At 35.6% G+C, this 19,184-nt stretch overlaps 3 protein-coding genes and 1 pseudogene across 3 annotated transcripts; 2 read left to right on the forward strand and 2 right to left on the reverse strand.

Annotated features, from left to right (window-relative positions):
- Positions 1-87: 87 nt before the first annotated feature.
- On the reverse strand, positions 88-8,290 carry LOC141848414 (isocitrate dehydrogenase [NADP]-like). The gene is made up of 15 exons (XM_074736442.1): positions 8,180-8,290; positions 5,209-5,252; positions 4,966-5,075; positions 2,771-2,808; positions 2,607-2,684; positions 2,475-2,528; positions 2,309-2,410; positions 2,131-2,216; positions 1,950-2,053; positions 1,784-1,852; positions 1,589-1,704; positions 1,438-1,472; positions 912-1,054; positions 501-623; positions 88-419 (listed from the first exon to the last, which is right to left on the reverse strand). The coding sequence occupies exons 1-15, from the start codon at positions 8,226-8,228 to the stop codon at positions 338-340; spliced, it is 1,233 nt and encodes a 410-aa protein (XP_074592543.1). The 5' UTR covers positions 8,229-8,290; the 3' UTR covers positions 88-337.
- Positions 8,291-9,585: 1,295 nt separating this feature from the next.
- LOC141848663 (large ribosomal subunit protein eL33y-like) lies at positions 9,586-11,310 on the forward strand. Its single transcript, XM_074736711.1, has 5 exons — positions 9,586-9,655; positions 9,762-9,797; positions 9,909-10,137; positions 10,324-10,366; positions 11,083-11,310. The coding sequence occupies exons 1-4, from the start codon at positions 9,624-9,626 to the stop codon at positions 10,363-10,365; spliced, it is 339 nt and encodes a 112-aa protein (XP_074592812.1). The 5' UTR covers positions 9,586-9,623; the 3' UTR covers position 10,366; positions 11,083-11,310.
- Positions 11,311-12,694: 1,384 nt separating this feature from the next.
- Positions 12,695-17,623, forward strand: LOC141811441 (vesicle transport v-SNARE 11-like). The gene is made up of 6 exons (XM_074699477.1): positions 12,695-12,842; positions 13,156-13,261; positions 13,350-13,408; positions 13,488-13,676; positions 15,659-15,829; positions 17,328-17,623. The coding sequence occupies exons 2-6, from the start codon at positions 13,168-13,170 to the stop codon at positions 17,478-17,480; spliced, it is 666 nt and encodes a 221-aa protein (XP_074555578.1). The 5' UTR covers positions 12,695-12,842; positions 13,156-13,167; the 3' UTR covers positions 17,481-17,623.
- A 256-nt stretch (positions 17,624-17,879) lies between these two features.
- On the reverse strand, positions 17,880-18,737 carry LOC141848413 (uncharacterized; annotated as a pseudogene).
- Between the last annotated feature and the right edge of the window lie 447 nt (positions 18,738-19,184).

Genomic DNA, 19,184 nt, shown 5'->3' on the forward strand with positions numbered 1-19,184 from the left:
AACGGGCCCATTATGATTTGATTGAACTGAAGCAATAATCATTCGTATGACTGTACGCCTACTACCATAAAAATATAAATATTCGCATTTTAATTGGATTATTAAAGTCAAAATATGGATGAGTAAAGCATCACATCATGGAAACCACAAATTCCAGTGCCACTAAGAAAGGCATACTTCTAAACAATGAAAACCAATTCGGGGATATAAGTTTCATAAATAATCCACAGACTATGAAGAAGCAATGGTGAATGGAAAAATTGTAAAGCAAGTCACAAACCTTCCCCAGTTACCAGCTTCAGGAACCTGCAAATGATTGGGCTGGGCACGGAGGGGTTTATGCAGAAAGCCTAGCTCTCAGCTCAGATGCGACCGCATCGATAAACTCTTCAGTGTTCAGATAATGGGCTCTAGTGACACTGAGCAAAGAGGCACTTTGATTAGAAAACATGAAAATAACTGTGGCTAGAACAGTTATAGATGTTAGAGGTTAAGACTACCTGGATCCGTGAATGAGAAGCGCCAGATCTTTGGTCATCTTCCCAGATTCAACAGTTCCGACACAAGCAGATTCCAACTTCTCAGCGAAATCAAACAATCTCGCATTGTCATCTAACTTTGCCCTGACAAATCATCAGAAGAGTTTTCATCATATGTAAATATAAACTACACTTGAACAGAAGCAAAAGATTGTCAAGGCATAGTTTGTTAGAATAAATCCCATTACGTATTATATGGATCTGATTACTCATTTTAAATTAGCCAATCTTAAATAATTGGAAGAAACACAGCACAATATAGCTACATTATTATCAACAAGGATAAAAAGCTCTTGAAGAAGAAGTTTATGGTTGACGATTGTCTTATGATATTAATAATCAATCATAATGATGGGGAAAAAAAATCCATACCTGTGAGCAAGCCCTCTTGACCAGGCAAAGATGGAGGCTATACTGTTTGTACTAGTTTCACCACCTTTCTGATGAACACGGTAATGGCGTGTTACTGTTCCATGTGCAGCTTCAGCTTCAATGGTCTTCCCATCTGGGCACACCTAAAATGCATGAATTTTTTTTGGATCATTGTCTTGCAGGTCAACATGAATACTCTAAACCTCACCATTAATCAAAGGCAATAATATTTGATCCACACATGGCTTGGCTTTCTTATCTATTGTTCCTAGGGAATTTAGGCCTTAAGCAAAAATAGGTTCTCTAGGACAAAGAACATGCCACTTAAGTCAGTTTCACTTTACTGTAAAGGAGCGTAAGTGTTACTTTCAAAATTATTACACTTATCTCCGGTCCATGAGTCAGATCCAAGATGTTAAATCAAACAAAATAGAATGATCAAAATTTTGACTAATTTAAAACTGATCAATGAATTTATTTTCCAACTGGAAACACACTAGATGATAGTAGCTACACACGCACATACCAGCACTGATGTCATCAAACCAAGAGACCCAAAACCTGGACAAAAAGGATTATTATATAATTAAAAATTTGGCTCAAATAAACTATTTAATAAAAATGTCAAAGCTTAACACAATTGAGTAATGGAAAAGAGTAATCAGTATAATTCAAACCTTGAGCTAGGAAATCGCTCTGCACATCTCCATCATAGTTTTTGCAAGCCCATACATAGCCACCTTCGCTCTTGAGTGCATATGCAACCATGTCATCAATAAGACGGTGTTCATACCTATCAAAGCAACATGCAATGAGATAGTAAAGGAAGTTTGAATAGATTAAACATGATTAAGCAGTTCAGAAAAGCTAACCAAATTCCTGCAGCCTCAAACTTGGATTTCCATTCAGTTTCATAAACCTCTTGGAATATATCTTTGAACCTATTAGATGAGACATATAACAAAATCCATCAATTTTAATATAAAATCTTTAAGAACAAATTGCAAAGCATAATAAATTAGAAAACACACTACATGCCTTCCATCATATTTCTTCAAAATTGTATTCTTAGTGCTGAGATAAAGTGGCCATTTCTTTTGATAAGCAGTAGCCATGGAAGCTTCAGCAAAGGAGCGAATTGACTATATAAACAAAGACAAATAATAAGTACAATTGTTATTGCAAGCTGATATCATAAATGGCAATGTTAGGTGATTACCTCATCCGTATTGTACATCGATAAGGCAACTCCACCTGCTCCAGTGAAGTTGAACACCTCAAGTTCGACTTTCTCTTCTTTTCCTTCTGAAAGAAATATAGTGACAAACATTTATTAGATGATAAATAAAGTAAGTTGACAACATATGTTGGTTATGAACATGAATGGAAAAGCATACCAAAAACTAATTTGAGCTTGCCAGGTCCTTTAAGTACTGCATCGGTCGCCCGGTATTGATCGCCAAAGGCATGCCTTCCGATGCATATTGGCTTTGTCCACCCTAAGAATGCAAAACAAATTGTGATAACAGACCGTGCATTGAGCATGAAGTCATCTTTAAGTACCTGGAACAAGCCGCGGAATGTTTTTGCAAATAATTGGCTCTCTAAATACAGTCCCTGCAAAAAAAAAAACATATCAGTTAACCTTACTCTTTTATCAGGGCTTAGATACATGAATCACTCAAGCAGTCTAACCATTCAAAATATTCCTGATTGTCCCATTAGGGCTTTTCCACATTGATTTCAGGTTGAACTCCTTAACCCGAGCTTCATCTGTAAATATTAAAACTTACTCAAATTTAATGATCACAGATTCTATTGTAATCCACGATGCATCAGATCCATGCAGCTTTATTTACCTGGAGTAATAGTTGCACATTTGATTGCTACATTGTATCTGCAACCACATCAAAATAGCTTTAGAAGAGATCAAGACACCATACTATCAATTAACAATTCAAAACACATTGGAATATTGCTTAACAAGCAATTCACAAATAAGCAACAGCCAATATCTTAGCGTCATGTCTACCAAAACTAAGTTTCAGAAAACTGGTTTACTAAGTCAAGTCATTCCTAAAGTTAACAAATTCAGATTCTAAGAAGTAGAATTGCAAACAAAGGTTATACTATTTTGATCACAATAAAATCCAGCAACCTGGAACTACATATCATTCTTGATCCACTAATTGAGTAGGTCTGCATAATGTTGATTGGTATTGAAATATTAGCAAATTACTAAACCTTAAGAAAGCACACCCTCAGACAAGAGCTAACTATTGCCTCGAGTCATCTGTGTGCAGTCTTTTTAGCTTATCTTCTAAGTTATCAAAAAGCCCTTGCTTGAGCCGTGTATGCAGCCACTTATGCAGATTCTGAAAGGTACCATATATATGACATACACAGTCCACCTATATAATTAATAAATCTTATTTTAAATTAATTTAAACTAAACCAAATTGACTTAAATCCTAAGCTAACTTTTAACCTAAACAATTATTTTGCTCGTGATAAATATTTTAGATAAATATAACTATTTTTAATATTTAAAGCATTGCTTGTCTTCATGTTGCCCTTTTTAGGCTTCCAATCAGTGTGCTTCAACAACCTATTATTTATCCTGTAAATTATGGTCTCATTCCTCATAGAACTGCACAGCTTAATACATAATCTAATTTGGGTTTGGGTCAGGTTTAGATAGTGACATTGCATAAACAAGTCTTTGCAGGTAGCCTCATATACATTTATGTCTGGAATCAGAAGGTTTGGTAACTATATATCATATTTTTGTAGGATCTAGGTGAAAGAAATAAAAACCTGAGACAGATTTGGACAAATTCAAATAGCAAATACATATCAGGCTCAAGTTCAGGCAGTATAAAAATGCAGGTACAGACTGTTGTTGTACCTAGTTCAGAATAATTTCAGATTCAACTGAATAAGGTTTTGAATAAAGGTTGTACTATTCTTATCACAAAAAATACAGCAGACCAAAATTAAGAATCATTATACATGAACTATGTAAGTAGATCTAGATAATATAGTTGGGTATGGAACTACTAGTCAAGCATGTCTCATATAAAAGCTCACTAGTAACTACTGTCATGATTATGTCTTTGTACCATATTTTTAATTTGCCTTCCTGATCACTTGGTTGATACTTCTTCCAATTAACATGCCAATGTCAAATAAAGTTTTGAATAAAGGTTACATGAACTATGTGAGTAGATTTACATAATACAGTTTGGTATTGAACTACTAGCAAACTTTCTGAACCCTAAGCAAGCATGCCCTGTATAAAAGTTCATTAGTCACTACTATCATGATTGTCTTTGTGCAATATCTTTTACTTCCGTCCTGCTAACTCTTGTCCAATGTCAACAAATATTTCAGTGAACATGTCAATTACTGGCTGTTCCTGCTAGAACTGCACAGTCTTAGAGCTTCCTGAACCACCAGAAGTACTGTTGCCCCTTCCCCTAGAATCACATTGATTGATGGCCATATGTATCAACAGCTCTCAATCCCAATAAGTGCATAATTAATGATTCCAACCATCTGGCCTACAGCAGTACCATGTTTGACCCTCAATTAATATTCATCCTCTAAGTGATGATCTTAAACAATGAAATGTGGAAATTTGGTGGTAGAGCTGCAAAAATTTCTTAACTGGACAAGCTCATTTCATGACTCCCTGCAAAATGTACTATGGAAATGGATCTGGTGTAAACTACTAATGGATTATCCTAATAGCCACTAGAAATAAAGGCATAATAAACAGTATTGCTATACTACTTACATGTACCTGTCCACCAGGAAAAGTTGTGATAACAAAACAACAATAAAAAACATCAATTCAGTTTATCTGGGTCATCAAGGGTTTGTAGGCCTAGCACAGTTTGCTTCAGTTTCTACTTCGATTGATCCATTTTTAGCTGTCACAAATGCAGCCACTCGAAACATATCCAAATACTAAAAAAATTACTAAATCAACTTGAATTAAACATACTTAAACTAGTAGAAAGAGAGTAAAACAAGAGAGTTTGAGGCATACTTAAGAGTGGCTTCTGCACTCTCTATTGTGACTTTATCATCTGTGGCATCACGGTGAGGTAAGCCCAAATCAAAATACTTGATATCCAGATCCAAGAATGGAAAAATGAGCTGCAGAATGAAATCCACATATTACAATATTAGAAGATTCTTATCTTTTGCATTATGAGCTCTCTAACAAAGTGATCTACAAGGATATTAAGAAAAAAACATAACTGTAATAGACAAGCAAATTATCTATCACCTTTTCTTTAATTGATTTCCAAAAGACTCGGGTCATTTCGTCCCCTGCCATAAAGTAAGAGGTTTGGATAAAGAAACCATCATAAACCAAATTGCAATGACATTCTATAGCAAAGTTTTACCAAGTGAAACATTTCTAGAGAGTTGATTCAAAGTTGATCAGTGAAAATAACTGCCTTTATTGTGCACAAAAGAGTCATCAGAGAGATACAAGATTTAGAGGAGAATGTACATACATAAGGAAGGCAACTCAGTAACTGAACATTTGACTAAGAGAGGAAAAGGGTTTCAACTGGCAATCAAGGACTTGCCTGTAGTAACCGATTTCGCTAGAGAATATTTCTTGATCTCCAAAAGGATGTGCGACATATTTGCATGATACTTTGGTTGGTTTGCTAACTTGGTATATCTAAATCATTGCAAAAGTCCTCAAATGTGTATAAGACACCTGCATGATTATTTATGCTCAGCCACATGGACCTTGTACTGTCTATGAGCTCTATGTTAGGTTGTCACTAGTACTAATATCATTTATCAAACAGTGCTAACTTGGTGGTTGAGACAAGTGTTTGGGCCACATATTGCTTGTTCAATCAAGTATGCTTTATGCACAAAACTGAAAACTCCACACCTTCGTGCATTTAAAACAATAAAATAAAATATATATAGAAAGAAACTAGGTCATTTGGATTTCATAGAAGTATGCTACATGGAATTTTCTCTGATCCCCATACCCGTCTCAAAATGGGTTTGTGAATTAAAATAACAAGCAAAATCCTTAACAAACCAACAAAGGACATCATGAAATTATTAATGTTTTAGATGTTTCATAAGAAGAAAATCAAGTACAAGTTTACTGATCATGAGTTACTAATGATTTCCATTTGGAGGATGGTAGTTGAATATGCAACATGAGTAAAATAGGAATAATATTTCAAAAATGATACACTTTATGTAGCAAATGGACAATTATGCTGATTAGAACAAAGTATGGAAATGCAATTACAAAGGTTGCAGAAAAAATAATTGCCAATTTAAGGAGCTGCATCTGCAAGGCACTAAGGACAAAGAAGCAAGGGACAGAACGGGAAAACTTACATAAGGTACTGAAACTAGCAAATTGCTATCACTCAACAGAATGTTACATGGACATAATCGTTACAGTAAATGCTCGCTTGCTCTAACCTTCACTAGAAATGATAAACCATCTAGAGATGCCAATGAGACCTGCACACTTTAATGTGCATGCAGATTTCAAGTGGAATTTCTAAAGAAGAATTCGATGTGCTAAATGAAATTTCTTTGTCAATCACTTATTGGCAGCAATACACATAGTTAGAATTTACATAGCAAGTATTCCTAGTTAATAAGATAGAAGGACAAGGTTTATAAGGGCGTGGAGTTTGGAATACTATTTATAGTAAAAGTGTTGTCCACGTGTATCAGTTAGCTATAAAAAAATAAAATAAAATCAGGTGCAACTTAATATCTCTTATTTATGTTGATTTGACTAATTCATAAGAGCATTGCTGAGACCATGGTTTCAAAATCTCATACTGTGCCAGGTAAAATGGTTGAAATGTATCGTTTTGGTAAATCACTGAAACTCGATACCACTCGGCATCAAGGTTCAAAATTTCAAATTGTGTTGTAATTTCAATCTTTGACTGGAAATATATTGTTTGTGTCGACAATATGATGTATGGTGTCCATGATATATTTAAAATCATGCTGCGTCTCCTTTCTATATTTCATCTCCTTCCTTCTTCAACTCCAATTCATTATCTCACCGTGTATCGAAATATCAGCACGATACCGAAATAGTATCGTTCCAGTCAAAGACCGAAACTTTAACACAGTTCGAGATTTTGAACCTTAGCTGAGACTATGTTAACTATAACAATATGGAACTGGAAACAGCATGACTGAAGTATAACTATGAGTAAACATCACTATAACCTTTTTCTCACAATTTAAAACACTATCCTATCTCTTGGCAGTCAGCCCAATAGCTAAGTATTACAGAAAATTAGACACACACACACACACACAAGAGAGAAAATATCAGTGCCTCTATCTGAAAATTCAGCTCAGAAAACTTTCAGGTAGCTGTTTTAAAGTTTCATTGGCCGTTCTGAGGTTAGGATCAAGGAACAATAAACGTTATATGGCACAGAGTGGAAGTGCTCCAGAAATTATTGTTGTCACTGAAGCATTCACTAACAAGCCAGGTATAATTGGCAGCCCTTGTTTTATTCATTTAGTTATTTATTTGCAAATTTGCTTTTACTCTAGATAGCGATACAATTTTCATCTGAAACCATATGTATCTATTCTCCTGTTTCATGAAGACTCCAATTTTACTGGACCTGTGAATTTTTAACCGGGAAATTTGACCTAAACATTCCTGCGCAAACTAACCGTTAAAATAACATGAGCACGGTTGAAAGAGTTGATCAAACGTACTCTTCTTTCCACTTGATCCAAAAGCTGCACGCTGATTCACTAACTAAACCAACCCTTAAAAGCAACATGAGAGCACATGGGAAAACACGGATCAAACTTAGTGTTATTTTCCCTCTATGGTTCCAAGTAACCAATTACAGAAAATCTAAGAAAACAAACGATGGGTTTAAATCACTGCCAACTGCCAAGCGACAGAGATAATACATAAGGAGAAGGAAAAAAAGTGTGCCGAGAGAATTTTTAGTAGATCCACACAATAAAAGGTACAAAGTTGCATCAAACCCCACAGGACTTTATCAATCCATGAAAAAAACAGCGAAGAACAAACAACAATAGATTGGAGTCGATAGACACGACTATCATGATCAAATACCAAAGATCCAACACGAAAAAATCATTCAAAATAATATAACAAGCCAGGAACAGATCGGATCTGTTGAAGTTGCAAAAACAAGAGGGAAACGGGTGGTTAGAGGAAATGGAGATATGGAATTCAAAATTCTCACCGTCCATCTCGACGATAGGGTTGGCGACCTTGATCTTCTCGAATGCCATCTCTCGACGCAGAGCCAACAGATAGGGCGGAGTTGGACGAGGTGGGGAGAAAGGCAAAGAGAGCAAGCAGATGGAAGGAGCAGCAGCACCGGCACCTTCGCGTTATATAAAGACTACCCAGATCTTTACCTATGTGTAAAATTTAAACTTAAGAGGAGTGAGGCAATTATTCCCGGTGAGAAATCTTGTAATTTTAACCTCAATTTTGTTTAATTACACATGTCCACCCTAATAACTTGGTTTGTCACTAATGCTCATCTATAACTAGATGAATTGAGAAGTTATAGTTATGTCCTTGAGACATAGCTGAGTTGGTTATGACATAGCAGATTGGTAGAAGAGGGCAAGGGTTCGAATCTTAGCGAAGCCAGCAATACCCTCCTACATCTGATCAACTGTAGTTTCTTGATTTACCTTCTCACAGATGGTTGTGAGATCGCTAAGGTGACAGATTTCACCTTTTTAGTAGAAAATTACAGTTAACTATTACAGAGAAAGGTATTGTCTCGACAAACAATCCTTATCTATTTCAATAAATTTACCATCACGAATGCTTCCCAATTTGTTCTATAGTTAATGAAAAATTTCTATAAAATTGAATTTAAACATTTGATATCTAAATTACAAAGATATAATTTAATAACATTTGAGATATAGTTTGATACAATTTAATAAGATTTAAAATATAATTAATTTTTTGAATATATATAAATTATACTAAAGTACATGATTTTATCTTTAAAATTAATCCCATGACACTTGTAATTGTCAATATATATTTAGTAATATTTATAATATAATTTATAGGACTTTGAGAGTTTGAATGTAGAATAATATTTTAAGATTCCTATGAGAGTCCGGTCACACTTTTGAGATTTGAATGCGAATAGAGTGGTGCCATTTGTCCATGTCTTTTGTATCTATTTTAGTCCAGAAAAATTATATTAATTTTATAATAAATTTTATAGAATCATCCTGGTCATTATAATTTCAATAAATCACCTAAATTAAAGGAATGACAAATAAAGATTACAAAGTCAAAACTTTATAATAATTAAAATTAATAAAATTACAATGTAAGAAAAGAAACCAATAATTGCTACAAAAAGCCCTTACCTTTAATGATTTATTATTTTTATTTAATTTAATTAAATAAGAGATTTTAGAATCAAATCAAATCAATATAATTAATTTTTTTGAAAAAAAATAAAATAATCGAAATAAATTTTTAAATTTGATCGATTTAATCAGGACGTAGGATTCGAAGATGCAACCGTGGCCGTCCGATCCACTAATCTCTCCCCGTGTCTTCGCTATTTAAAGCTTTCTCTACCTTCGACTACTAGGGTTTCTTAGCCGTCCCCATTATTAGGGTTTCTGAGTCCGTCGGCGGAAATGGTGAAGGGCGGAAACAACGATCGCGTTAGGTGCCTTTTCCTCAGCTTTCAACATTCAATCTTCAATTTTCGCAGCATTTTGGGAATGTTAATCTTATCAATTTGTTTCTATTCTCTTTTGGTGATTCTATCGCAGGTTATATGTCCGCGGGAGGATCCTCGGATACAAGAGGTACGCCGTTATCCTCCTAGTCACCTGTTTAACTACTCGATTTGTTATGCTCGTTTCAACTTTTTTTTCTCTCGCATTTTGAGTTGATACATGGTGTTATCGATGCATTAGGTCGAAGTCAAACCAATATGAGAACACCTCGCTGGTGCAGATCGAGGGGGTGAATACCAAGGAGGAGGTGAATTGGTACTTGGGAAAGAGGTTGGCTTACATCTACAAGGCTAAGACGAAGAAGAATGGAACGAATTTCCGGTGCATCTGGGGCAAGGTTACGCGCCCCCATGGTAACAGTGGCGTTGTCCGTGCCAAATTTAAGACCAATCTTCCTCCTAAGTCCATGGTTAGGATGGCCATAAATTACTCATGATTTGTTGTTGTTGTTGTTGTTGTTGTTGTTGTTGTATTGCTTCGCTCTCCACTCACGTTACCCTTCTTAGTCATCCAACCATTACTAAATGCGACCTTTTTTATGATAGTCTTTAATGCCCAACTGTTTGGTTATTTAAACTCGTTTATCTGTTTGCAGGGTCAAAAGATCAGGGTGTTCATGTATCCCAGCAACATTTGAGGTGAGTTTTAAATATTTGTTAACAATTTATCTGGGAGATTACATCTGAACACGATGCTAGTTTGTCATGGATTGTTCTCGATGTTATGACCTCAGTGATTTTGGTTACTAGTTTCCTTGATTATGTGAAATACCTAGACTGTTGACTTGTCTGTACTAATTGGTTCCTGGTTAAATCCTTTACCTTTAGCCTGTATGATAACCTTGAAAATTCTATGTTCCACTGTTTAAAAGTAACCTTCCAAGAACAAACTAGAGTAACCATTTAATACAAATTCCTAAAAAATAGTATTTAATGCTGTATTATTCTCCTTGATGTAATGGGGAACCAGTGATTCTCCACAAGTATTCCATGGTCAGTGCTTAATGTTTTAGTATTCATAATCTGTGCAAGGTAAAGAAAACTGCAATGTAAAACATACTTTTCATGCATGCTCTTTGAAATATTATTTTTCTAAAGTGCTTATATCTTCTTTCTGACTCAGTATAGCACTTGATTATCAAATACCATGTGACACACTGTTTTAGAAACTTAAATCCGAAGTATACTTTTTATACCCTTGACAATTTGAAAGCTTTTCCTATCAAAAGATCTAGATTAGGCTTTTCTTGTATTTGTTTACTTTGATTTAAAAATCCATGTTGAAATATCAGCATAGGAAGAGTCTTATGTGTTTTGAGTGACTCCTAAAGCGCTTTCCTATTTTTCTTTATCAGGTAAAATCGGCATTGGTGGTGATAGCTGAGCTGCAGTTTGTCCTTATCATGGAGATATGTTTTGGCACTGGAGCTGCTATTTAGTCCCTAATTATTAAAAGTAGCTTGGTGTTGCTTGAGTTTTTGTGTCAATTAGGATTCTCTTCCAGCATGACATTCTTAATGTGACTAGTTGAATTTTCAAGGATTCTGTTATTTCCTGAATTCAATCGGGCAAGCATTTAGTTATTAAGGTGTCTTACTATGAATTTGAAATGGTATGTTCTAAGTTTTTCTTTGATGGTATATACTTTGCTTTCTACCCCGATTACTCTTTGCAAATGCAAAGGGCTTAAGAAATCTCAAGCAGGTGCTCCACCTGAGAAGGCTATTTTGATGTTGTGATTCTACTTTAGTAATTGTCGATAATTGCTTATGCATTTAATGTGTTGCTTCTGTTCCCATCTTGCCATGTTTGTTTGCCTAATGGAGGTTTGTTAAATTCGCTCAGACCTTGTACAACCTATGCAGTACATAATATATATTCAGTGTTCTATCTTGTAAATCATTTATTCTCTAATGATAATTTAAATTATTTTAGTATGTTTGATAAATATTTTAAATTAGATTTAGTTTGTATTTGGGATTTGTGCATTAAATTTAGGGGCTCAAAATAGTGGATATGTACACGTTCAAAGAGCTTACTAATTTGATATAGTCGAGTTAATTAGTTCTTAATTTGATGATTCAAAGAGCTAACGTAGAAATGATTTTGAAAGACGAAGAAAGGAGGACATTTGAAGCTTGATATAAGATGGATTTGATAGTAACAAAGAAGTTCAAAGAGCTTAGTAATTTGATGTAGTCGAGTTAATTAGTTGTTAATTTGATGGGTCAAAAAAGCTAACGCAGAAATGATTTTAAAAGACAGAGGAAGGAGGATGATTTTGAAATGCTTCAATTATCTTCAATATATTATAGCAATTCTCACATAAAATGATATAATTATAGGTTATATCAGTTATAATTTCATAACGGTTATAAATGATAACGGTTATAATTATAACAATTATAGTTATTATAAAATCTTAATTGCTATAGTATCAAAAATAATTTTAAATAAAAAAGATAATTTTTTAGAGTTTTCTAAAAATATTTAAATGATATCATAAAAAATTAAAAAGAAATAATACATTTTTGAATGAGTCATTATGAATTACACTTGTAATAAATATAAATTTTTAAAAAAAATTTATTTGATATATTATATGTATAATTATAAAATCATAACTGCTATACAATATATCTGGTGTATGATTTAATAAAAATAAAGGCGAAATCGTAGCTGCTACGTGACCATTCCAAAATTAAAAGAACGCTTCTTTTGACTTTTGTCCAAAGAAACATGTGTTAACTTAAAGTAGGAGTAAATTATTTTATAATTTTAAACCCTCAATCCCATGGCTTCTATAGATTTTATTAATTTTTTTAAATATATATTTTTGAATATTAATATATAAGAACGGCTATTGTAAGGATATATCTGTGATTTTGAGATTGCACTGGATGTTTTAATTAATACTCTATTAAAAAACTAAAGACCGAGGGGGTAAAACATTAATATCCATTCAAGATATTGCAGGAGGACTCGAGGAGAAAAGCGAGGGCGAGACTCGCGAAACAATTCCCCCGCGTCCTACGTTGCCCTCTTTCGCTGCGACCTAGAGATTTCGTTCTCGGATTGCGATTCCGGCGTGCTCGTCGCGATCTCGTCTCCAATCGTGAGTTTCAAAAGTGGTTTACATTTCCATGTTTTTCCCCCTCGTGAAGATTTCGGTTTTTGGCACCATGCTGATCGATTTCGATCTGCGATTTAGCTTGTTGATTTGACGATCGCAATAGTGTCTGATGCGATCGGGCCTTTTTTTTTCTTCTTTTATCATATTTCAGTTACTTTGGTTTTTCTTCCGTCAATTATCTTCCCAGGGTTAGTGGATTCGGGGATTGATTGATTCGACAGATTGGTAGATCATTTGATTTATGTGGGCTAATTTGGTTTGCCTTCTAAGAATTTCCAGATTTTGGGATTTCTAGGTACCGATCACGATGAGTGAGGTATTCGATGGCTATGAGCGTCAGTACTGTGAGATCTCTGCATCTCTCTCCCGGATGTGCACGTCTGCTGCACAACTGGATGGAGGTTCAATTCTATATTTCATCTCTTTGTTATGTTTTCTTTGTTATTTCAACTCTGAAAGTATCTATGGAGTATTCAATCCTATTGCCAGAGAAAAAGAAGCAGAAAGTCTCAGAAATTAAATCTGGAATAGATGATGCTGAGAATCTGGTATGCTGCTTCATAGTCTCTCCTTAGTTGGTTCTTATCAAGGTCAATGTTCTGAAACCTTGTTTTTTGGTTTCTTTAGATTCGCAAGATGGATCTTGAAGCTAGAAGCTTGCAGCCGAGCATAAAAGCTGGTTTGTTGGCTAAGCTCAGGGAATATAAATCAGACCTTAACAATCTGAAGAGTGAACTTAAAAGAATTACCAATCCTAATCCTAACCAAGCTGCAAGAGAGGAGCTGTTGGAGTCAGGGATGGCTGACACGCTAGCGGTAAGTTAAAGACCATTAATTTCTACAATGCTTTCAAAACGCCTCATAAAGCTCAAGTTTTGTATATTGTTTTCCTATCTCCTTATGTTTTGAACACTAAGATAGAGAAAAAGGTGAAAATATGTTACTACTACTTTTCTTTGTAATTGTGTTACCAATGGAGGTCTAAAATTCAGTCAATAGTGATACCAATCCATCCTTGGACTACTATGTACCATTCGCTATACCTTTAACATTTGCTAGATCAATATGCAATGGTTTGCTCCAATGTCAAATGAGTGGTGTTGCATCCTATTAATAGTGTGTTAATTATGCCATAAATAGATGAAATATGAATGAAATAAGTTGATACTCTTGTTTTTTTATTGCCTCATATGAAGTAGATGAATATTGAGCTTATTATTCCAATGTGTCAATACAATTTGTTTTTACTCTTCTAATTCTACATGTTCGACACTCTAAACTATGTTCCCAATGCATAATTTAAATAATAAGATTTATCTAAAATTTTAATATTAATCAACTGAAAACTTTAATTAATGTTATAGTCATTTACAATAGATTAATTCTAAATATTGATGTCATCATCATTATTTGGATTCTAAATAAATATATACTATATTAGTAATTATTAAATAGAAATGATATCATTAATAATTGCTAATAGGAGTAATCTAATAATTCAATATTTTGTTAATGATGTATTTTAATTTTAATTTTTTAAAGTTTATACTAAGTAATAATAATAAAGATATTAGTAGTTAACATTTGTTGTCAATAAAGCAATTTATTTCATTACCAAGTTTATTGTCAATTGGCAACAGAAATAATAATAATTTGTTACCTGTTAGTTTATAGTTATTATGGAATTGTTATTACCTAATATATTAATAACGATCATTCAGCATGTCAAACTTACCTCATTTATATTTTCCACACCACATTAAAAAGTGTTACTATATAGATTATTACACAACACATTTAATCCAACCCTTAGCTGTATTATATATTTACACTTGGAATGTTTACCCCATTACCCAGTTTAAACAATTCATCCCTTGCCTTCATGCTTCAAGTTCTTTGGGCACATTCAAATATGCTCCTCCTTCAGTGGATGATCCAACATTGTAAAGCCACGAATTTCTTCTGCCTCTCGAACTAGACCATATTGCAATTGCTGAAGGGTTCCAGTCTCCAGATCTTCCCAAGACTAGTTTTTTCTCCAACCCTACTGAAATTGGCCAATCTGTGAAGAAATTTACTGATTTCTTCCCATTATTAAACAGTTTTTTTTTTTTTTTTTTGCTGAGATACCAGTGATTACTGTTTTCCCCCCCACTATTCCAGCAACCCTAGTAGATATGTCTGAGATATCAACCATAATCATGTTAGCACTTGCTGATCCTGATCCAACTTGGTTGATTTGTAATGGGTTCTGCTGAGTTTAACAAATATGATACTAGGTAAGCTATGCGAGTAGAGATGACAATTGTGTGGGCTAGGGATGACAATGAGGCAAAGGAGGGAGAGGTGTACTAAGTTATATTTTTTGAGCTAGTAGTACGTAGTCTTATAAACACTGAAATAGAAATTGATTATGTTTGGTTGAAGCACTGAGCTAGAGTCAATAAAGGAAAAAATGAACGTGAAACATAACTTCTTGGAGTGAGTTAAATTGAAGTTGATAGCTATGATGCAGGTTTGCTATCACAAATGTATTGGCACTTGCAGATATGATTTTTTTTTTTTTTTGTGATAGCAAACCTGCATAAAAAAAAATCACTGGATATTGTGAGTTTAAAGTTCACAATCAGAGTACAGTTTCTGCATGGAACATGTTCTGTGTTGATTGGCAAACATTTTTAGTCGTGTGTATATATATATATATATTCAATGGTTTACTATGCGTATGGAACATTAAATTACGAGGATACACTGATATTTATACCTTTGCTACTGCCATCTTTTCTTTTGCACTACAGGCCTCCGCCGATCAAAGGGGCAGGCTATTGATGTCAACAGAGAGACTCAATCAGTCTACTGAAAGAATAAAGGAGGGCAGAAGGACAATGTTGGAGACAGAGGAGCTTGGTGTTTCAATTCTTCAAGACTTGCATCAACAGCGACAGTCTCTCTTACATGCACACGGCACAGTATGCTTCTTTGCTAATTATCTTTCCTTATATTAACTTTGTTTGTCTAGTCGAGCTATTCTACATAATTTATGCTTATTGATCGTGGCTTTTCAGCTACCATCGCCATTTAAGCCTGTTCATTTTTTTTTAAAAAAAAATGGAAAAAAAGCAACCAATGTCCTAGATAATTGCCTAAATTAGCTTTTAGGCACTACTTCTGAAATTCTATAATGCATGCTGAAGTATCATTCACTAGCTCAGAGAACGAAGGAGTTATAACCATGCTGACTAAATCCTGCTTTAGGACATTGAATATATCCTCTCCGGTGCATCATTCGATAGACATCTTAAACTAGATATCCTCTCCGTGAGCATCATTCCTCTGTGCGTCACGTAGGATATGTCTATAATATATTTATAACAAGTCGATCTCTATAATATTTGAATCATTTTGAGGGGTAGTGTCAACGACCAATTAGTAAATATGATGGTCAAGGTTTTATTTGTAATATGTCATATTCGTCAATAGTATATATGGATAAAGCGGACTACCTACGGTTTCTCAATGAAATCTATTTTTCCCCTCAACAGAATCCAACGTGTTGCATCTTTCAATGACAATGTTTGAATACTGATCTATACTACTTCGTTAGAATATGCACTCTTGGAATTTCTGAGCTAAATTTTGGAGCATATGCACTCTTGGAATTTCTGACAAAAACTTCTGTAACTTGACACCCATTCTGAAATCACTGACGCTGCGCTAGAATAAGTAGGCTGCTGTATGTGAGCTGAGTTAAACATGGGTGAGTCATTCATTACTAACGTACTACTAGTTGCCTTCTCCCAGTCTAAAGTAATTTTTCAAATTCTGTCTCCAACATAGTTGCCTTCTCCACAACTGTAAGTTATAATAGTTTGTATGTTTGCTCCTATTTTGGGATCAACTATTCAAACATCATCACACTTGAGCTTAGGGTTGTAAATGAATCGAACATTCATGAACAAGTTTGGCATTCGATTTAGTAAAAACTTGTTTATGTTTATTCAATATACATAAGATTAATTAAATAAACAAGCTTGAACAACTCGTTAAATTAAATAAACAAGTTTGGATACATATGTATTCAGCTCGAACAACGTTCGTGAACAATATTCTTATGAATAATATTTGTGAATCATGTTCATCAATAAAATTCTTATTAACATGCTAAATAAAAAAAGTTTCAAGATGAACAAATCAAGCTTAATCTCATAAAAAAGAAACCAAACTAAACTTGAACAATCATTTCAAAAACTTAATTCATTTTAGGCTCCGTTTGATTTAGCTTGATTACTTTATCAAATAATCTTGAACATTTGGCTCAGCTTGACTTGTTTACAGCCTTATTGAGCTGTATTTAAAGACTCTTGTTAGAAGATGCTAATATTATTTAGATTATGGTTAGTTAGATGTATGCGCGAGGGCAATCTTTATGTAATATTCATTTACCATGAGTTCTTTGACTGTGTATAGCTGCATGCGGTGGACGATAACATCGGGAAGAGCAGGAAAGTCCTGACAGCCATGTCGAGGAGGATGGATAAAAACAAGTGGATAATCGGTGGAATCATCGCGGCTTTAGTCCTAGCGATTCTGGTCATATTGTATTTTAAGCTTGTTCGTTGAATTCCATATTTCTAACCAGTCCTCATAGTGCACTTGCCAAACTTGAATGGCAATTGCTCGAGTGCTCAGTGCGTCGCCTGATACGGATCTTATGTGTGTGATATTTTCCATTACATGATTCCTGAACCGTATTATCATATGTATGAATTGGTACGTGCCTTCTCGTGTTTATCTTCTCCTCAGACTTAGGATGTTTAATCTTCTTTTTAATATTTTATCTTTTCAAAATATTAATTAAATATGTGAATTTCAAATTGTAAATTGATTTTTATCATATTTGGAAGGAGCAAACAGAAAGACTATTTCATCAACTCCATGTATCGATCAAACAGAGCCATTCAAACCCTAAAAGATAGATCCAGAACAAGATGGATGATCGATTATTCTATTGCTTCGAGATGAGGAAACGATCGAGCAGTGTTCAATTAGGTGGAGGAGCCGGCCTTCTCCAAGCACTTGAAGCCGATCTGGTAGCAGAGGTATGCGTCGCGGGCGGTGTACTTGATCAACTCCTCGGAGACCGAGTAGTACCCCCAGTTGCAGTTTGCAGGCGCCAGCAAGCTCGCCGGCCTCTCGTTTACCCGCATCCCGCCAAGCGCCAGCGCCGCCATATGCTCCACGCCGATCGCCTCCGTCACCATCGCCCCCTTCTTCTTCTTCGTGACCCATACTCCATCCTTCCCGTGAGCTCGCGCCACCACTTCGTGCAGATCCAAAGGGCGATTCACCTGCACGGCCCACTCCATCTCTAGCTGCCGAGCCTCCGCCGGCAGCCCCGGGCCCGGCCACGCGAAGCTTCTTGTCCGCCAGGAACACGCAGAGGGGGTGGTTCTTGGGGAAGGTAAAGGTTTGGTCGTAGTAGAGGTGGGCGCGATGGTTGACGATGAGGCAATGAGATCCGCCGACGCAGAGAGCGATCGCGCAGATCGGGTTGCTGGGGTGGCCGGGGTTGGCCGTCGGGCCCTTTGGCTTGGCGAAGTCGAAAAGTTTGCGCGACGGGAGGCGGCCGTGGATGCAGAGAAGGGAGGCGGAGAGAGGGGTGCGGCGGGCTGAGGGGTGGCGCTGGATCTGGCGGATCCAGTCGCCGGCGACGTGGGCATTGTGGGCGATGGTGGTCTCGACTGTGGTCGCCCCCAAGCGGAGGACGAACACCTCGGCGTCGGGATTGCGGCAGCCTACGCGGCGGGGGACGTTGACGGGCGCTTCTTCAGGCTTCTCCAGGACGATCTCCACGGCACCGTCGTCGTTGCAGGCCATGACTTCTCCGGCAAGAGAACCTCCCGAACAGACGAAGGTAGGCGAGGTCGGCGTGGCGTGCCCTTTTATGGACAGAAGGAGGAAAGAAGATTCCATGGAGACGGCAATGAAGCGTTTACCCAGTGAGTGTACCAGCAATTCTACTGAATAATGATACATTCAGACAGGACCCCACAGTGGCTAAGTAAATGAGTACGTTGATTGTGAGTGAATAAAAAATACGAAAAAGTGGCAATTTGTCAGTCAGTTATAAAGTAACTATTATTTGTTGGAAAACGATAAAGAGGCCGCTTTGTCATCCATTTCATACAAAAAGTGCCGCAAGTATTTTTTTTATTTCAATTTTTTTTTTATTTTAGTATTATAATGTGTACCATCATAATTACTATAATATATATACGGTAAGCTATCATAAAGAATTAATTCAACTTAAATTAAAATTATATA

Source organism: Curcuma longa, chromosome 17 (genome assembly GCF_044706935.1).
Source record: "Curcuma longa cultivar G26 ecotype Majalengka, Jawa Barat chromosome 17, ITB_CL_G26_1.1, whole genome shotgun sequence".
Taxonomy (NCBI): domain Eukaryota; kingdom Viridiplantae; phylum Streptophyta; class Magnoliopsida; order Zingiberales; family Zingiberaceae; genus Curcuma; species Curcuma longa.